General features: G+C 42.4%; 1 protein-coding gene across 1 annotated transcript; it reads left to right on the top strand.

Annotated features, from left to right (window-relative positions):
• The first annotated feature begins 13,988 nt into the window (after positions 1-13,988).
• On the top strand, positions 13,989-15,458 carry LOC130875147 (glutamine synthetase-like). Its single transcript, XM_057770852.1, has one exon. It carries the CDS (start codon positions 14,110-14,112, stop codon positions 15,229-15,231), a length of 1,122 nt encoding a protein of 373 aa, XP_057626835.1. The 5' UTR covers positions 13,989-14,109; the 3' UTR covers positions 15,232-15,458.
• The last annotated feature ends 1,139 nt before the right edge of the window (positions 15,459-16,597 follow it).

Genomic DNA, 16,597 nt, shown 5'->3' with positions numbered 1-16,597 from the left:
GAAAGTTGTTTTGTTTTGTTTTGTAATCAGTAGATCCTTTGAGAAAAATAACTCTATTCAGTTAGACAGTCTTGGTGATGAGAGTGAGGACAATTCCCACAGCAAAGCAAGAGGTGAGGACCCCTCTTTTGAAAAGCTACACTCTGAAAGACAAAAAGATTGCTTAAAAAGCATCCTTGGCCTGTAACACTGTAAGAAGGCTGAGGCAGGCGGATTATAAGTTCAAGGCCAGCCTAGGCTACATAGTTAAATTGTGTTTCAGATAATTAACAGTAACAATAAAACCCCATCATTTTTGGAGAGATGGAGAGCTTGGCATCCAGCATATACAGTGATTAATAAAATGTATTTGTTCTGGTAATTTTTGTATAAGTAAATGCTATAATTGTTGCATAGTTATTTCCTAGGCTTGGAAAAATATCACCACACAAAATAAACATAAAGCTATTCAAATGCACCCCATACTTGTGTGGTCTCCTGAGAAGAGGTGGGTTTTAGTTGCTTCTCTGGGCAGCTCTCAGTGTCACCTGACCCTGTCCCCAAGCTCCACTTACCACGATCTTTTCCCCAGTACTATGTCAGGAAACTTTTAAATGTAAAAGCAGATCTTCTTGCTGTGTGTCTTACCGCTGCAAAATATATAACCGAGAGAATTGAGCATTGATTTACTTTCTAAAGCTGCTGGTTAACATATTTAAGGAATGTGTCACTCAGAGCACTGACAGCTTTCCAAAGTTCCTGTGCTACACCACATGGCTGGCTTTCTCATTACAAGTAGTTTTGAAGGTTTTCATTGAAAGATTTTACTCCTAAAATGCTTCTAGCCATGAGATTTTATTTTTATATTTCTTTTTTGATAATTTTTACCTGATCTCTCTCTCTCTCTCTTACACACACAGACACACAGACACACAGACACACACACACACAGAGAGAGAGAGAGAGAGAGAGAGAGAGAGAGAGAGAGAGAGAGAGAGAGAGAGAGAGAGAGAAACAAGAGTACACAGATATCACGAAAACTAGGCTTTAATTTCCTATGTTACTATTATTGCTACCTGTTGACACAGTCACTTTGGCTAACTGTCTTTGGATTTTTTTTTTTTTAGGCTAGGAGTCAATACTTTTGCCTTATGGAAGGGTTTGACATACAGGAAAAAGGAAGCTCCTACAGAACGTTTTAATGTCACCCTTCTTCCTCATGCAAAGAAAGTGCTGTGTGTTCTCCTTAGAAACGGCACCCGTCTGCTCTCACGTCAGAGATTAGCATTCTGCTCTTCACTGGTTTCAGTAAACTGTTATCAGGTGCCAGTTATGTGCCAGACATTCCTTCAATGAAGGCAGATACACCAGAACTAAACCAAACATGACTCCTTAAGAATATAATGTGGAGAGAGATGAAATCGGTAAGGAAACATGTTACATGTCACAGAAAAATCTGTACTATCCAGAAAAATGAGCCATATTTGGAGTGTGTGGGAAAGGGTGAAGGACTAAACTGGTACCCGAGGTGGGTACCAGTATCAGAATCCAGTCAGGCTGTGCCATTTTCCAAGGAGAAAGTAAAGAAATAGAGGGACAGAGCGATGCTAACAGATATTCATTAAGGCTACTCACCTGTAGGCGTCCCTGGAGACAGGACTCTCCTTACTGGACCTATTTTTCAAGGACACATTCCATCCGGAACCACTGAGATAAGACACAAGACCGCTGGTTTTATTTGAGGTGTACCTCTTTATCATTTCAGGACTTCCTCCAGGTAGCATGGCTCCCTGCCTTGAGTCAAAAGAGAAACTAGATAGCTCTCAGGACTGTATTTCAGCAACTTAGAGTAGATATATCAACTATTACATTTACAGTAGGTACCACAACTATGAAGTTTATAGTAGATACAGCAGCTATTAAGGAGTGAGAACTTTATTGCCTTACAGTCCCTTGGTACATTCTGCCCATTTAAGGCGTTTAATCTTAACACCAAATCTGCTGTGCTGTTCCTACTTAAATTTTATGTGCTCACCAATGAGCAATGACAGTCCCTCAGCTACTAACAGATAGTTCCACTGAGTACATGTGTCAGTGTAGAGGTCTTCCCAGGAACAGATGAGGTCAGCTGGCCCTCTCAACATCATCATAGCCAAATGAGTTGATGTTTTTAAGGGAAATGGAGTCATAAAATCCACAAAAGGAATACTTCATTTGCTAACTTGTAGAATAGACACATAAATTCAGTACCTGTGTTAAAATGTCAAAGATTTTGTTTCCATTTGAGGGGAATAATCAGCTTTCAAATATTATGTCAAAAGTGTACAGCCAGCTGGATGCTTTTCTTTGGGTATATGAAGTCCTGAGCTGTTGAAGAAAAAGGTTTTCACCAACAGTATGGTACGTGGTATCCTCTGGGTGTGTCCTTGACCATGTAAACCTTCCTGCTTCCTGGAAGACCACGTCACACTCAGATTCTATTCTTCTGCGTGTGTCCCTTCCCTGGAAATACACGAAAGTGACCACAAAAGCTGAATCCCTCTGCAAACGGTAATGTAGTGGCATTGTTTGGTGCAAGGTCTCCCTGTGTAGCCCAGGCTAGCCCAAAACTTCAGCCTCCTGAATGCTTGGGTTACATATGTGTCCCACCATGTCTGGCTACTTCTTTCCTCCTCTGGTGGATTCTTGGTCTGTTTTTACTTCCCTGTCAAACATTTCACATTAAATTAGCCTTTGTCTTTGCTTGTATGAATGAAGCACAAAGATGGTCTTCTAATCAAGCATTTATGCTGCATAAAATAAAAAAAATTGAATTCTGTCAAACCATAGCATGATCAAGGCAACAAAGACTAACTTAAGTCAAAGCTAACTCACAGAAGAAAGGGAAAAAATACCAAGTTTTCTCAAAAAGTCTCAAGCACCAAAGTGGGCGGGCTCAGAGGACAGCTGGTCACTGTAGGGCAGTGGTCTACTTATGTCCTCTTCACTCTGCCCGGGGCTGAGGAAGTTCACTGGGGCAGTGGGGGGGGGGGGCACATGTTATATGATGGCTCAATTGCAAAAACTTGATGTTGTGTCTCCTTCCTTTCAGTGTTATGCTGTCAAAATTTTCTAAACACAGTAATTGTGTTGGTGTCGCGAAGTCTCATTAAGCCCCAGGCATGAAGAAACCCGAAAGGAATCCCATTTTGTGATTACTTAGGAAACCGGTCTGTACTGAACCCTGTAAAAATACAAGGAAACTTTTCAGGGAACAGATACGTATCTCTCAGTAGGCAGAGTCCCATCCCAGTACTAGCGAGGTCATCTAAGAGGTTAACCAGAAACTACCTCGAACAAGTTTGTGTATATTTCACAAGCTCGCGTTTATGATTAGTTCCTGCAACAGATATGACTGAGATGCTTGAAAAACCCTGTGTTTTCAAACCCATAAATAACGTCTCTTAGAATTAAATCAGTTTTGATGGTGATAAATGATGTTTGAGGATAACTCCTTGCTTTTTACTAATTTCGTCAGGAAACATTAGTTACATTAGAAATAGAAAAGTTTCCCATTTTCTTCTTAATCTGGATTTTCTAAGGCCTTGAGGCATATAAATTCCGTTAATGCATTTTAGTCTATTTGTATTTCCTCTGGTGAAGTTGATGGATGTAATTTCTATGCACATGCATGTGCGTGTTGCTTAAAGGAAGCTTTTCACATGATAAAACAGCATTTTTACTTTAACATGTTTCTTAATTTTCTCCTATTTTGTCATCAGCTTTAAAGGAAAAAAAAATCAGCTTAAAAAAATCTTCCTTGCCGGGCAGTGGTGGTGCACGCCTTTAATCCCAGCACTCGGGAGGCAGAGGCAGGCAGATCTCTGTGAGTTCGAGGCCAGCCTGGTCTACAAGAGCTAGTTCCAGGACAGGAACTAAAAGCTACGGAGAAACCCTGTCTCGAAAATCAAAAAAAAAAAAAAAAAAAATCTTCCTTGCTAAGAAGCTGAAATGTCTGCTTTCCTTTAGCGTTGCTGGCTATTGGGCTGTCTAGGTGACTCAGCAGGGGAGACAGAGGCTGCCAAACCCCGTAACCTGATCTGCTATCTAGAACCACTGACTCCTACAGGCTGTCCTCTGTACAATACCCACTAGCATGGTGTGCACACTTCCGCATGTGTGACACACACTAAATCAATGGATATTACAAACAAATTGTGTACTTAGTGCTTATTGTGTCGTATACTATAGTCAGAGACTGCTTGTTTATTTTCTGGCTGCCCAGACCCGAAATAATCATCCCACATGGCTAGAACTTCCAACATCCAGGGGTCTTCACTGCAACTTAAGCACTGCATTTACAGCTTCATACATGGCTCTGCCTGGATCTCCACAGAGATAATGCACCCCTGCTGCACACTGCCTGTCTCAGAGACTTTACCCAGAGGCTTGAACCAAACTGCAATGTTGCTGTCCCTCCGGCACTCTGCAACCTTCAAAACCAGCACCACTGGGAAGAAGTCAAGGAACAGCCAGGCGCTCTTGTACCATGACTGTAGCGACCTTCAAGTGGCAGCACGGCTGAACTGCTGAAGACACTTCCCTCGTGGGTCTGTTTCAGCAAGGCGTCCAGGATGCCCTATCTTCTCAAATGAATATCTTTAACATGGGTTTCAGTTTCATATAGGAGATGGTTATGTGGGAATCACCATTCTCTCAGCTCATCTTGGCTATTGTCCCAGGGCAAAGTGTGTGTTTGCTTTAGTATTTCAGACCTTTATTCTGAGGTGCCTTATCTCTTTTTCTATGCTCATGCTCCCAAGCTTCACATTTAAAAATCTTTCTTTTTTTTTTTTTCCCTCCCTCCCTCCCTCCCTCCCTCCCTCCCTCCCTCCCTCCCTCCCTCCCTCCTTTCTTTCTTTCTTTCTTTCTTTCTTTCTTTCTTTCTTTCTCTCACTGTAAATCTGCCTAAAAAATAGTCAGTAGTTACCATGACATAGGTGGGATACTACGTCAATTTGAAATTTCCTCTGCCCAACAAATTAATCAATTACTTTTACTTGAAGCCTTCCTTAAGCACCAGGACATGTGTAGGGTGTAGTCTGACTCCGTGTCAGTATGCACTGTGAATGGCCTGAGTCTTGCTCCTGGCGGAGTCCTTGGCCTGGTCTGTATTTCTGTCTTGGCTCTAGTGTCTGCCCTTCCACCAGAGTGGCCCATCAAGCTCTGCTCCTGACAGTCTGAGGGTTCTGTGGTCTATCTCCAGACTTACCATTGCCACCATGTCTGCCATCTCCACTGCTGCTGTCGCTACCACATTCCCTGGCTGCAGTTTTACTGTCTCAGCGCTCGCTACTGTTGATGTCACTGGGCCTTTTGTTGCCATTGAGGCTCCTTTGACCCCTGCCTCTGCCACTCTCACCACCACAGCTGCGTCTTCCTTTGTGTTACCAGGTTGGTCTGCTCTGCAAAACAGGGCGAAAGAGCAACCAAGAGGAGCCCTTTGTTGGGCCTACAGCTGTGATACAGGAAAGGCAGCGCAGGAGAGTTTCATAGCCAGTTCACAAAGGGAACTGTACAGTCTCCTACAAGGGACGTTCACACAAACCACAGCAGATCTCTCTGCAAATGAAGAATTGTTTCACAACAGTTTTGGTGTTGCCCCCATCGACACAGTCACAATAGCCATGCTACAAAGCTACCAGGGAGCTAAAGAGGAATAATTTTACCTACAGCAAAATTAACACAGACCTCACCGTTTTAGGCCAGTCTCACCCCCCTGTGATGACCATAGGAAAAATCATGACGGGAAGAAATGCTGAAATCCAGATCTCTTTTTTACTCCTTGTGATTTTTCCTTTGTACAGAATCAGAAAATATCCCAAGAAATTACCTCTGCCCCATAAGAAAAACAACCATACATGTACCTGTTTCTGCTCATGGGACCTGAGCTCTTCTAAAAAGCATCTTTATCTGTGTCCTTTGGAGGGTGATTTAGACTTCCTGATATAAAAGCCCCCCAAGCCTGTGTGGTAATATGAAATCCTGAGAAAACACACAGTTAAAACCTCTGTCTTAGGAGCTTGCTCTGTTGACCAGGCTGGCCTCGAACTCACAGAGATACACCTATCTCTGCCTCCCAAGTGCTGGGATTAAAGACATGCACCACCACCACCTGGCTTCTATTACCACTTTTAAAGTACTTTCTGGGATTTTGCCAGCTACCGTAATCCTAATGGAGTCTGAGAATTCAGCAGAGTAATGCCAAAGCAGCAGGCTACTTCCTACTCCTCCTGCTCTGTTCCGTGATACCTCTTCCATGTCCCGTGCAGACATCAACATTTTACCACATGTGGTAAAGAGAAAAACTACAAGTGGCACAAGAGTCCAGGCCCTCGGTATTGTAGGGAAACAAGAGTCCAGGCCCTCGGTATTGTAGGGAAACAAGAGTCCAGGCCCTCGGTATTGTAGGGAAACAAGAGTCCAGGCCCTCGGTATTGTAGGGAAACAAGAGTCCAGGCCCTCGGTATTGTAGGGAAACAAGAGTCCAGGCCCTCGGTATTGTAGGGAAACAAGAGTCCAGGCCTGCGGTATTGTAGGAAAACAAGACTCCAGACCCTAGGTATTGTAGAGAAATAAGAGTCCAGGCCCTCGGTATTGTAGGGAAACAAGAATCCAGGCCCTAAGTATTGTAGGGAAACAAGAGTCCAGGCCCTCGGTATTATAGGGAAACAAACTTTCTGTATTTCTCTAGCCCAGTTTTCTACCTTTTAACCAAGGTGATTGTTCAGATCAACAGACAAGGCTTTTACTTATTATTGGGCAAACAATGAATATTTTCATCCAAGTATGTATGTCATATTTTGTATTTTTATATGTCAAAACTAACTGTTTACCAAAATGAATTTACTTGAATGTCCTATGTTTTATATAGCAATTGAAAATTCTCAATTTTATTTTTTCCTAATATCCACACAGTGATTGTCCTTTGGCTATAGTGTGATTTCCTTTATTCTTAATTACTAAACCATGTCATCAGAAGGAAATAAGCAGGTGGTCTTTGTGATTGTGAACTTATAATAGCACTAATCTATAGAGTAACGTGTACAACTTTCACAGAAAACATCTGTCAGGAACAGGTAAGAGGACAAAAAAGCAAATATTTTAAACACGTTCTTAAGATATTATAAATTATAAAATTATAAAATACACTACAGACATAAGAAAGGATGATAAGAAAGAGTGAAGACAGGAATAGTAAGAAAGAGAAGATGAGACTTTATTGACCACAAGTTCCCAAAAGGAGAAAGTTGCAGAGGGAATTTTTAAGCTTGCAGATGAGAGGCAAGAGAAATGCCTTGAGTTAGCAATTATAGTTTGGAAAGCAGATGAGTTCTTCAGAACTTAGTCAGCAGGGCTGAGGAATAAAAAGGAAATACAATGCTTCACATAGGGTGCTGAAGCATACAGAAGTCCAAGTGTTTATGCCTGTGTTTTGAACTTATTGCAAAATTACAACCCAGACAGAACTATACATACTAATATCTGTCTTCCGCATGTTTGGATCCTGGCAGGTAAAGACAGCTTAGAAGAGCGGGGGTACAGAATAGAGCCCGTGTTAGAAATTCAGAACTACGGGATGGGTAGTTAGAGAGGGAGAGAAACCTCAAAGAGATTTCAGTTGTTTTATATTTACTCTCAAAATTATTAACCATGTACTTCCAAGTCCCATCCAGAATTGCTACCAATCCTTTCTCAGTTGGTTTTTAACACTTCCTGAAACCTGGGTTGTATTCTCTGGCCTCCACCACACACATGCATACAACCTCCCAATTTCCATCTCTGGGGATTGCAACTAGAAAGGAATTCCATGTGATGTACATCACGTAGGGTCCACATGCATCCTGGACCATCCTAGTCGAGCACTGCTTGGTGGAGCTTCCATGATGTCAGAAATTCTCTTCTCCTACACTTTCAATGTGGTACCAAATCACTCACATGTCAATTTCCAGAACTAGAGACTGAAATATAAAATTCTTCTTCATCTTATTTTCATCCATTTTTCCTTGGTTTTTTTCCTGTTTCTTTTGACCTCAAATTCTTCTTTGGGATTTGGAAAGCAATATTTCCTATCTCTCATTGGTTTTAAGTCACACTGATCCTTAAGATACCATGAACAGGTCCTAGGGTTCATGAAACCCCTGGCATGCACAGAGGAGGATATATACATGTAATGGAGTCCAGAGAGCAATATCCAGAGTTCATTTTTGCTGAAGAAATATGTGGATATGATTCAAAAATTTTAGAAGGACCTTTTTGACAATTAAAATAAAAGACAAGTCTTAGCAAGCCCCAAATGTATTAAACCATTAGAAAAGGAACTGGAAAGATGATCAAGGAATTTGAGGATGGTTTTCTTTCATCATATGCCTTGGGAAATAATAACCAACAGCCCATAGTAGTGAGTACTTAGTGATACTGGCCCAGGACTTGAAACTGAAGAATCTGATAAATTGATGGAGAGAATCTGTATAAAGGCACGTATTCCTTGGTAATCTCTGACTTTCTGAAGTGGACAATTACTCTAGTAGGATTCCATAGTAATGTCTAAAATTGAATATAGGAGCTGTAGATTGAAGACTTGACCATGGGACCAGAATAAATGTTCTTTACCCCTTATAAACTATGTCATTGCCACTATCCTTTGACTATTTTTCGAAGTGAAAGGTCCCAAAACAAACACACAAAAAATACATACTTTACGTATTTGGGTAATTTTATACCCCAGCCCACATACGAGATGATCTCAGAAATAGAAGGATATTAATAAGCTAAAGCAGACACCAAAGGAATTAAGTCCCTGTGTGCAGAATATATGTGGCAGTTTGCACCCCTCAGTCTTAGTGGGGTGCCAAATCCTCTTGGTACTGACATACAGAAAAGTAGTAGAATTCAGAACCCCTAAGTGTAGGGACAAAAAGCTGAAAGAAGCTGCCTTGACCTCAGCACCTCTTATTGGCTGCTCCCCATCAGAAACACAGACAAGCTGCCTTGACCTTAGCATCTCTTATTGGCTGGTCTCCATCAGAAGCGCAGGCAAGCTGCCTTGACCTCAGCTTCTTTTATTGGCTGGCCCCCATCAGAAAAACAGGCAAGCTGCCTTGACCTCAGCATCTCTTCTTGGCTCGTCCCCATCGAAAGCACAGGGTTCACAAATGCCTTTCTGTAATTATGAGACTGTTCTAAGAATTCAGTTCGCATTCTCCGAGGTGCTGAGTCAAGTTTTGCTTTATAAATGATGAAAAATAAATTGAAAGCTTAGACAATTGTTTCTTGATACACTTAATTTCATGATAATGAACTATGACATTATAATCACAGCTTATTAACATTGCCTTAAATCTGATTACCATTTAATTAAGTCTCTTGCCAATATTTCTCTATTTAATTAAAGTTAGGGTGTCTCCTTGATGTTTAATGTGATTAATATAATTAATTAAAATAAGACAAGGTGAAAAGACTCTGAACTAGAAATATGATGGATATTTCTTTTTAATATTGGGGGTCTCTAAAACAGCGGCCTCAGCTCTCCTTTAGTGATTCTGAGGAGAACAAAGAAAGGTAGAAACTGGAAGCTAACATCCCAACTAATAAATTCACACACACCGACACATGCACGCACACATGAATGCACATGCACACACACGAGAGGGTGTGCACAATATGCACATACACATTTTGACTATTAAATATCTTATGAATCATGGATGGTCGCACTATTTGTATTGCATTAATGACATAAAAGCCATCGACTAAGATGTCAAATGAAGTTGAATGAACAAAATGAAGCAGCTAGAAACCCTGGATGATATGGATGAGAATTCTTGATTTCTGTTGCTATTGTCTGTGAGAACATAGGCAATGGCTCCACTTTCTAATTATGAAGTGAGATATTTAGCACCAGCCTCACAAAATTTCGATATGGCTTAAAAACAAAACAAAAACTGGGAGACAAGACTGGAATTTGGATAGTGTTCCAGGGTAGAGGTAGAAACCCATGTGCTGTGGGAGCGCCTTCAGCCAATCGTTTTTAAGATATGACAATGGTCTTGTACCCTGTAAAGATTTGTTACTTATATTTTAATAAAATGTCGATTGTCAAGTAGCCAGGCAGGAAGTATAGGCAGGGTAATGAGAATTATGGGAAGAGGAAAGAGTCAGTCTGCAGTTGTCATCCAGACAGAGGAAGGAAGATGTGACTGCCTCACCAAAAAAAGTACCAAGTCATGTGGCTAATATAGACAAGAATAATGGGCTAATTTTAGATGTAAGAATTAGTTAATAAGAAGCCTGAGCTAACAGGACAGCCAGTTTATAATTAGTGTAGACTTCTGTGTGTTTCTTTGGGACTGAACAGCTGCAGGACAGGCAGGACAGGTAGGACAGAAACCTCTGCCAACACCCATACAGTGGAAACTTCCAGGAGTACACAAGGGTGACCCTAGCAAAGACTCTTAGGAATGGAGTTTATGGAAACTGAACCAGTCATCTTCTGTAACCAGACAGAGTCTAGCATAATCATCTTCAGAGAGGCTTCATCTGGAAGCTGATGGACGCAGACGCAGAGATCACAGCCAAACATTTTAGGCAGAGCTTGGAGAGTCCTGCAGAAGAGGGAAAGGAAGGATTGTAGGAATCAGAAGGGCAAGGACACCACAAGAAAATGACACCCAGAATCAACTAACCAGGTCACTGGGGCTCACAGAAACTGAACCAACAGTCAGGGAGCCTGCATGGGACTGACCTAGGTCCTCTGCATATATGTTACAGTTGTGTGGCTTGGTGTTCCTGTGTTCCTAACAGAGGGAGAGGGGGCTGTCTCTAGCTCTTTTGCTTGCTCTTGGGACCCTTTTCCTTTTACTGGGTTGCCTTATACAGCCTTAATATGATGGGATGTGCCTAGTTTGACTATAACTTGATATGCCATGTTTGGTTGATATCCCTGGGAGGCCTGCCCTTCTTGAAAGGATAAGGAGGAAAAGTGGATGTGGGGGTGGAGAGAGAGAGGGTGGGTTCTGGGAGAAGAAGAGGGATGGGAAACTATGGTCTGGATGTAATAAATGAGAGAAGAATAAATAAAGAGTAAGATATTTATTTATAAATATTTATAAATTTATAAATAGAATACAACTTAACAACTTTGCTTTTTAATGCAGAAAGTTACCTAACTTGATTTCCAAATATGGTTGAGACTTAGACTCTAACTTGGGGAGTTAAGTGAGTGCTAATGCTGCTCCTATTTTCATTAAATCTGAATCCTTACAGAGAGAGCTAAGTGTTAAGGTTTTTATTAAGCCACTGAGTTGCTGTAGACCTGTATCAATAATGGTGCGACACCATTACCTACCAGATGCCGGGTACATACCGATTGTCAAGTGCGCTCATGGCATCTCGGTTAGAGCGCACGAGTACCCCAAAAGTCAGGACCATCTCCATTTTACTGATAAAGACTAAACTAAGTGTTAAGGTTCCCAATGCTACACAGCCAGTAATGATTAAACCTCATTAAAACTTCAGAACCTGTCTTATCTTGGGATTTTTAACTTTCAGATTCTTGGGATGCATTTTCGGACTAGAACTTGGACACTTCAAGACACGAGAAGCTCTCTAAACTTGATGTAAGTCCTTACTGGAGTCTTTCAGCTTCCTGAGCAGGGCATTGTTCTTTGCTGCCTGCTGTTGGAACAGAACATTGCTTCATGCTCTCCAGTCACACGAGCAGCTTTCTTGGGCACTGACTTCCCTGTCACAGTGTGGCTTGCATTCCTTGGGTATGTTAAAACCCTTAACATCCATCCGCCATGTGTGTCCATGGGCTGAAAGTACTTAGATGAACAAAAATAAGTTTTTCATGGTGACCAAAAATTGACAGCCGGATAAAGGACGTGCCACATCCCCACTGGTTATGACAGGCAGCTTTCTTTAGGAGAAGGGAATGTGGTTAAATACTTTAGGTTGTGGGAAGGGAGTATTGACTTCCAATATTGAACTGGTTTTGTTTTTGTGGTCGATGACAAGTCTAAATTGCATAATGTATATAAATAACAAAAGGGTGAATGAAGGAAGGGAGGAATCTGGTTTTCTTGTTATTTTTTTTTAATTTTTCACACAAATATAGGCTCTAAGTTGAGCTGACTTCTCCCCCATCTTCCTACCTCTCCCTTTGCCCCTCCTCTTCCCAGCAGTTTGCTTTGTTTTCTAAACAGTTTCACTTCTGCATATATATGTATATATATATATATACATATATATGTAAAACATGCTAGTATATGTCTTTCTGAGTCTCGCCTAATTTGCTTAATTTGGTCTCCAGCTGCATCCACTTCCCGGAAACAATGTAACTCTGTTTTAATTTGTGGTGAAAGAAATCCCCTTCACCCATTCTTCTGCTGACAGACTTCTCGGCTGGTTCCTTCTGGCTGTTGTGGGTGGTTCAGCATAAATGTTGATGCTCCTTAAACTTGGATTCTTAGTGTCTAACATAGCTTGCTTTATTCTCTTCTCATATGTGAATTTTGGCTTCCTTTACTCTAAGATTTTTAAGTTTTCCATGAAGAGCACCCTTCATGTCTCTTGTAGTATTTTTGTTATTACTTGGAGCATCCAGTCCATGCAGGATGATGTGTTCACCTTCTTCTGTCTTTCAAGGCAGGGTAACTTCCCATGGTGCAGTGTCTCTGAGTTCGACACTGGAGGCTGAGAGAGTCACAGTCCCTAAAGTGTGAACCAAGCAGCACATGAGTTCTTTCCTTGTTGTCTTTTTGTATAGCAGGCTGGCGATGAGCGTTACTTAGTGACACCAACTTCATTTTTAATCTTTTCTCATGTCTGTTATGTGTACAGCGATTTCTTTGCCTCCTAGTAACTGTGGCATTTATTATTTCAAAATTTAATTCTTTTTTAAGATGTCATGATAATTAAGCACTTGGATTTAATTTGGATAGGGAGAGGGAGCTGTTATTTATTAGACATTGACTATGTGTCCAGCATTGCAATGAGCACATTGTGGCATAAGCTCATCTAACCCTCATGATAATCCAATTATAAAAAAGCTCTCTTCTTATTTCATAGCTAGGAAGATAGGAACAAGCATGATTAGTTGTCCAAGAAAGACAGAACTTGAATGCAAACCCCTGTCTAACTCCTAAATCCCTCCTCATTGTGTTGTGTTGGCCGCCTCTTTCATGATTGATGTGGCAGCTTTAGACAAATGGCTACAAGTTCTTTGATACTCCTTCTATTCAATGATGAAACTATGTCTGTCTTCTCCTCTTGACTCAAAATGGGCTGTGACCCTCCTGTAATCAATAGAATGCAGTGAAAGTGAATGCATGGATTCTGAAGCTGGAGTAGGAAGCGGTGTTGCCTCTGTTCAAAATCTGAAGGCCTAACCTCCACATAAGATATATATGCATGTAAACACACACATATACAGACATACATGTGTGTGCATATACATATATTTTACATGCTGATATATAAGCTATATACATGTAGATGTGATATATGTGATTATTATAGTCGAATAAATTAGCAATACCCACCATCCTGTAGATATTCTCTCTGTGGTTTCATCTCATTCTTTTTATTTTTCAGTGGTGATAACTGAACCAGGCTCTCATACATACTAGTAAATGCCATATCACTACCGGACTCTATCCCCATATATATAAATATGTGTATATATACATTTTCATTTCTCTAGGTGTGTGTTTTATGTATGTGCATGAGTGTAGGTGCTTTTGTGTACATTTGTCTCCTCGATCCTTATCACCTCCTTTAAAAAAGACTTTAAATATATTAAAGTTATATATATACATATACATATGTGTTTATGCATGTACATAAGGAGTATATGTACGTGAGTGCAGTGCTCTTGGAAGTCAGAGGTGTTGGGTCACCTGGAGTTGCAGTTACTGGAGGTTGAAAGCTGTTTGACAAGAATACTGGGAACTGGCAGAGCCGAGAATGGGAGTTGAGCTCACAGACTGAGCCCCACACCGATCTCCTCTCCGCTCTCTTCGCCTCGCTCTCGTGGCCTGTCCACCCCATCCATCATCCCGCCGGCCACCACTAAGAGCACCTTCCACCATGGCCACCTCAGCAAGTTCCCACCTGAACAAAAGCATCAAGCAAATGTACATGTCCCTGCCTCAGGGTGAGAAAGTCCAGGCCATGTATATCTGGGTTGATGGGACCGGCGAAGGGCTGCGCTGCAAGACCCGCACCCTGGACTGCGAGCCCAAGTGTGTAGAAGAATTACCCGAGTGGAATTTCGATGGCTCTAGTACCTTTCAGTCTGAGGGCTCCAACAGTGACATGTGTCTCAGGCCGGTCGCCATGTTCCGGGACCCCTTTCGCAAAGAGCCCAACAAGTTGGTGTTTTGTGAAGTTTTCAAGTACAACCGGAAGCCTGCAGAGACCAATCTAAGACACACCTGTAAACGGATAATGGACATGGTGAGCAACCAGCACCCCTGGTTTGGAATGGAGCAGGAATATACTCTCATGGGAACAGACAGACACCCCTTTGGTTGGCCTTCCAATGGCTTCCCTGGGCCCCAAGGTCCATACTACTGTGGTGTGGGAGCAGACAAAGCCTATGGCAGGGACATCGTGGAGGCTCACTACCGGGCCTGCTTGTATGCTGGAGTCAAGATTACAGGAACAAATGCCGAGGTCATGCCTGCCCAGTGGGAATTCCAAATAGGACCCTGTGAAGGAATCCGCATGGGAGATCATCTCTGGGTGGCCCGTTTCATCTTGCATCGTGTATGTGAAGACTTCGGGGTGATAGCAACCTTTGATCCCAAGCCCATCCCTGGGAACTGGAACGGTACCGGCTGCCATACCAACTTTAGCACCAAGGCCATGCGGGAGGAGAACAGTCTGAAGTACATCGAGGAGGCCATTGAGAAACTAAGCAAGCGGCACCAGTACCACATTCGCGCCTACGATCCCAAGGGGGGCCTGGACAATGCCCGGCGCCTGACTGGATTCCATGAAACCTCCAACATCAACGACTTTTCTGCTGGCGTTGACAACCGCAGTGCCAGCATCCGCATTCCCCGGACTTTCGGCCAGGAGAAGAGGGGCTACTTTGAAGACCGTCGCCCTTCTGCCAATTGTGACCCCTTTGCTGTGACAGAGGCCATCGTCCGCACTTGCCTTCTCAACGAGACTGGCAATGAGCCGTTCCAATACAAGAACTAAGTGGACTAGGCTTTGAGTGATGCTGAGCCCTTCCTAATCATCCCACTCCAACTCTTTCCTGTCCCAGCTCCGCCCCCACTGTAACTCAAAGGATGGAATATCAAGGTCTTTTTATTCCTCATGCCCAGTTAATCTTGCTTTCATTGGTCAGAATAGAGGGGTCAAGTTCTTAATCTCTCCAGACCCAACCCTCATCTTTTTTTTCTATCTAGCTTTTTAGTAGGGGGGGGGGGGGCGGTAACCACTGCTTCATCCCGTCAGGAATGCATGTCCAGTAGGCATACTGTCACAGAGCGGGTATATTTGTGCGAGGAGGAATTTTTCTTCAGGATAGTTGGAAGCACGGGTCCACTGCTTGGATTGACGATCTCTGTTGGTAGAGAGCTGTTAGTTCAGGTAAAACTGACTTTCTGTTCCCAGTGGAAGGTAGGTGAGGAGCAGTTGGAGGGTGCTCCCTTGTACCCTGTTTCCCTTGCTTGGGGGAATTTATGCCCTCCATGGAGACAGCTCAGTGTGTCGCCTGATGGACAGCCCTGCTGTAACAGAAGAAAAGGTTCTTAGTTCTTGGTCCTCCATTTATAACAAAGAGCAGAGTAGTATTTTTATATTTAAATGTAAAAACAAAAAAGTTATATATATGGATGTGTGGATATATGTGTTTTTCTAATTGAGAAAACCACCCTCATCCCTGGGTTTGCCAAGTTTAAGTGAAGAGCTTGGTTGGAAGGAAGGATCTCTTGAGCAGGGATGGGGATGAAGTACCAGGAATGCTGGTTATCTGGGTCTCAGCTTCTTCATTACTACGTAGGGTTTCCCTGCCCACTCTGCAGGAGCAGATGCTGGACAGGTAGCAGGTGGGATGCCAGTGTTTGCCACCACCTGATTCCATGCTTAGGCTAAGATGCAAATGTATCCACACACGAGTTAGAGGTATGAGTTGGCTGGTCAACTTGAACATTGTTACTGACGGGGGGTGGGTGGGGATTATTTCTCGGTGGGACTAGCATGTCACTAAAGCAGGTCTTTTGATATATTAAATTTTGTAAAGCAAAAAAAAAAAAAAAGAATGCTGGGAACTGAACTTGAGTCCTCCACAAGGATGTGTGGATGTTTCCTCTTCCCCAGAACTGGTATTCCTTGGTAGTCCAGCATTCTTGTACTGAGAAACTACGACAAAAAGGATCTGGCCCCCAGGCTCAGCTTAAGAAACAAAGCTGAACTGTTAGCTAATTGGCTATACAACACCAAGTGGTCCTGACTGAAATCATGTACACACACACAACTCCAAAGGGATCAAACAGGTTGTAGTTATATGTCCATGCACACACGTATGGAACACTATCAATAAAAGAAAACAAAAGGAAGC

This window comes from Chionomys nivalis, chromosome 5 (assembly GCF_950005125.1).
Source record: "Chionomys nivalis chromosome 5, mChiNiv1.1, whole genome shotgun sequence".
In the NCBI taxonomy this organism is placed as follows: Eukaryota; Metazoa; Chordata; class Mammalia; order Rodentia; family Cricetidae; genus Chionomys; species Chionomys nivalis.
Note: the sequence above shows the minus strand (reverse complement) of the source record. Positions and strands in the feature narration are given on the sequence as shown.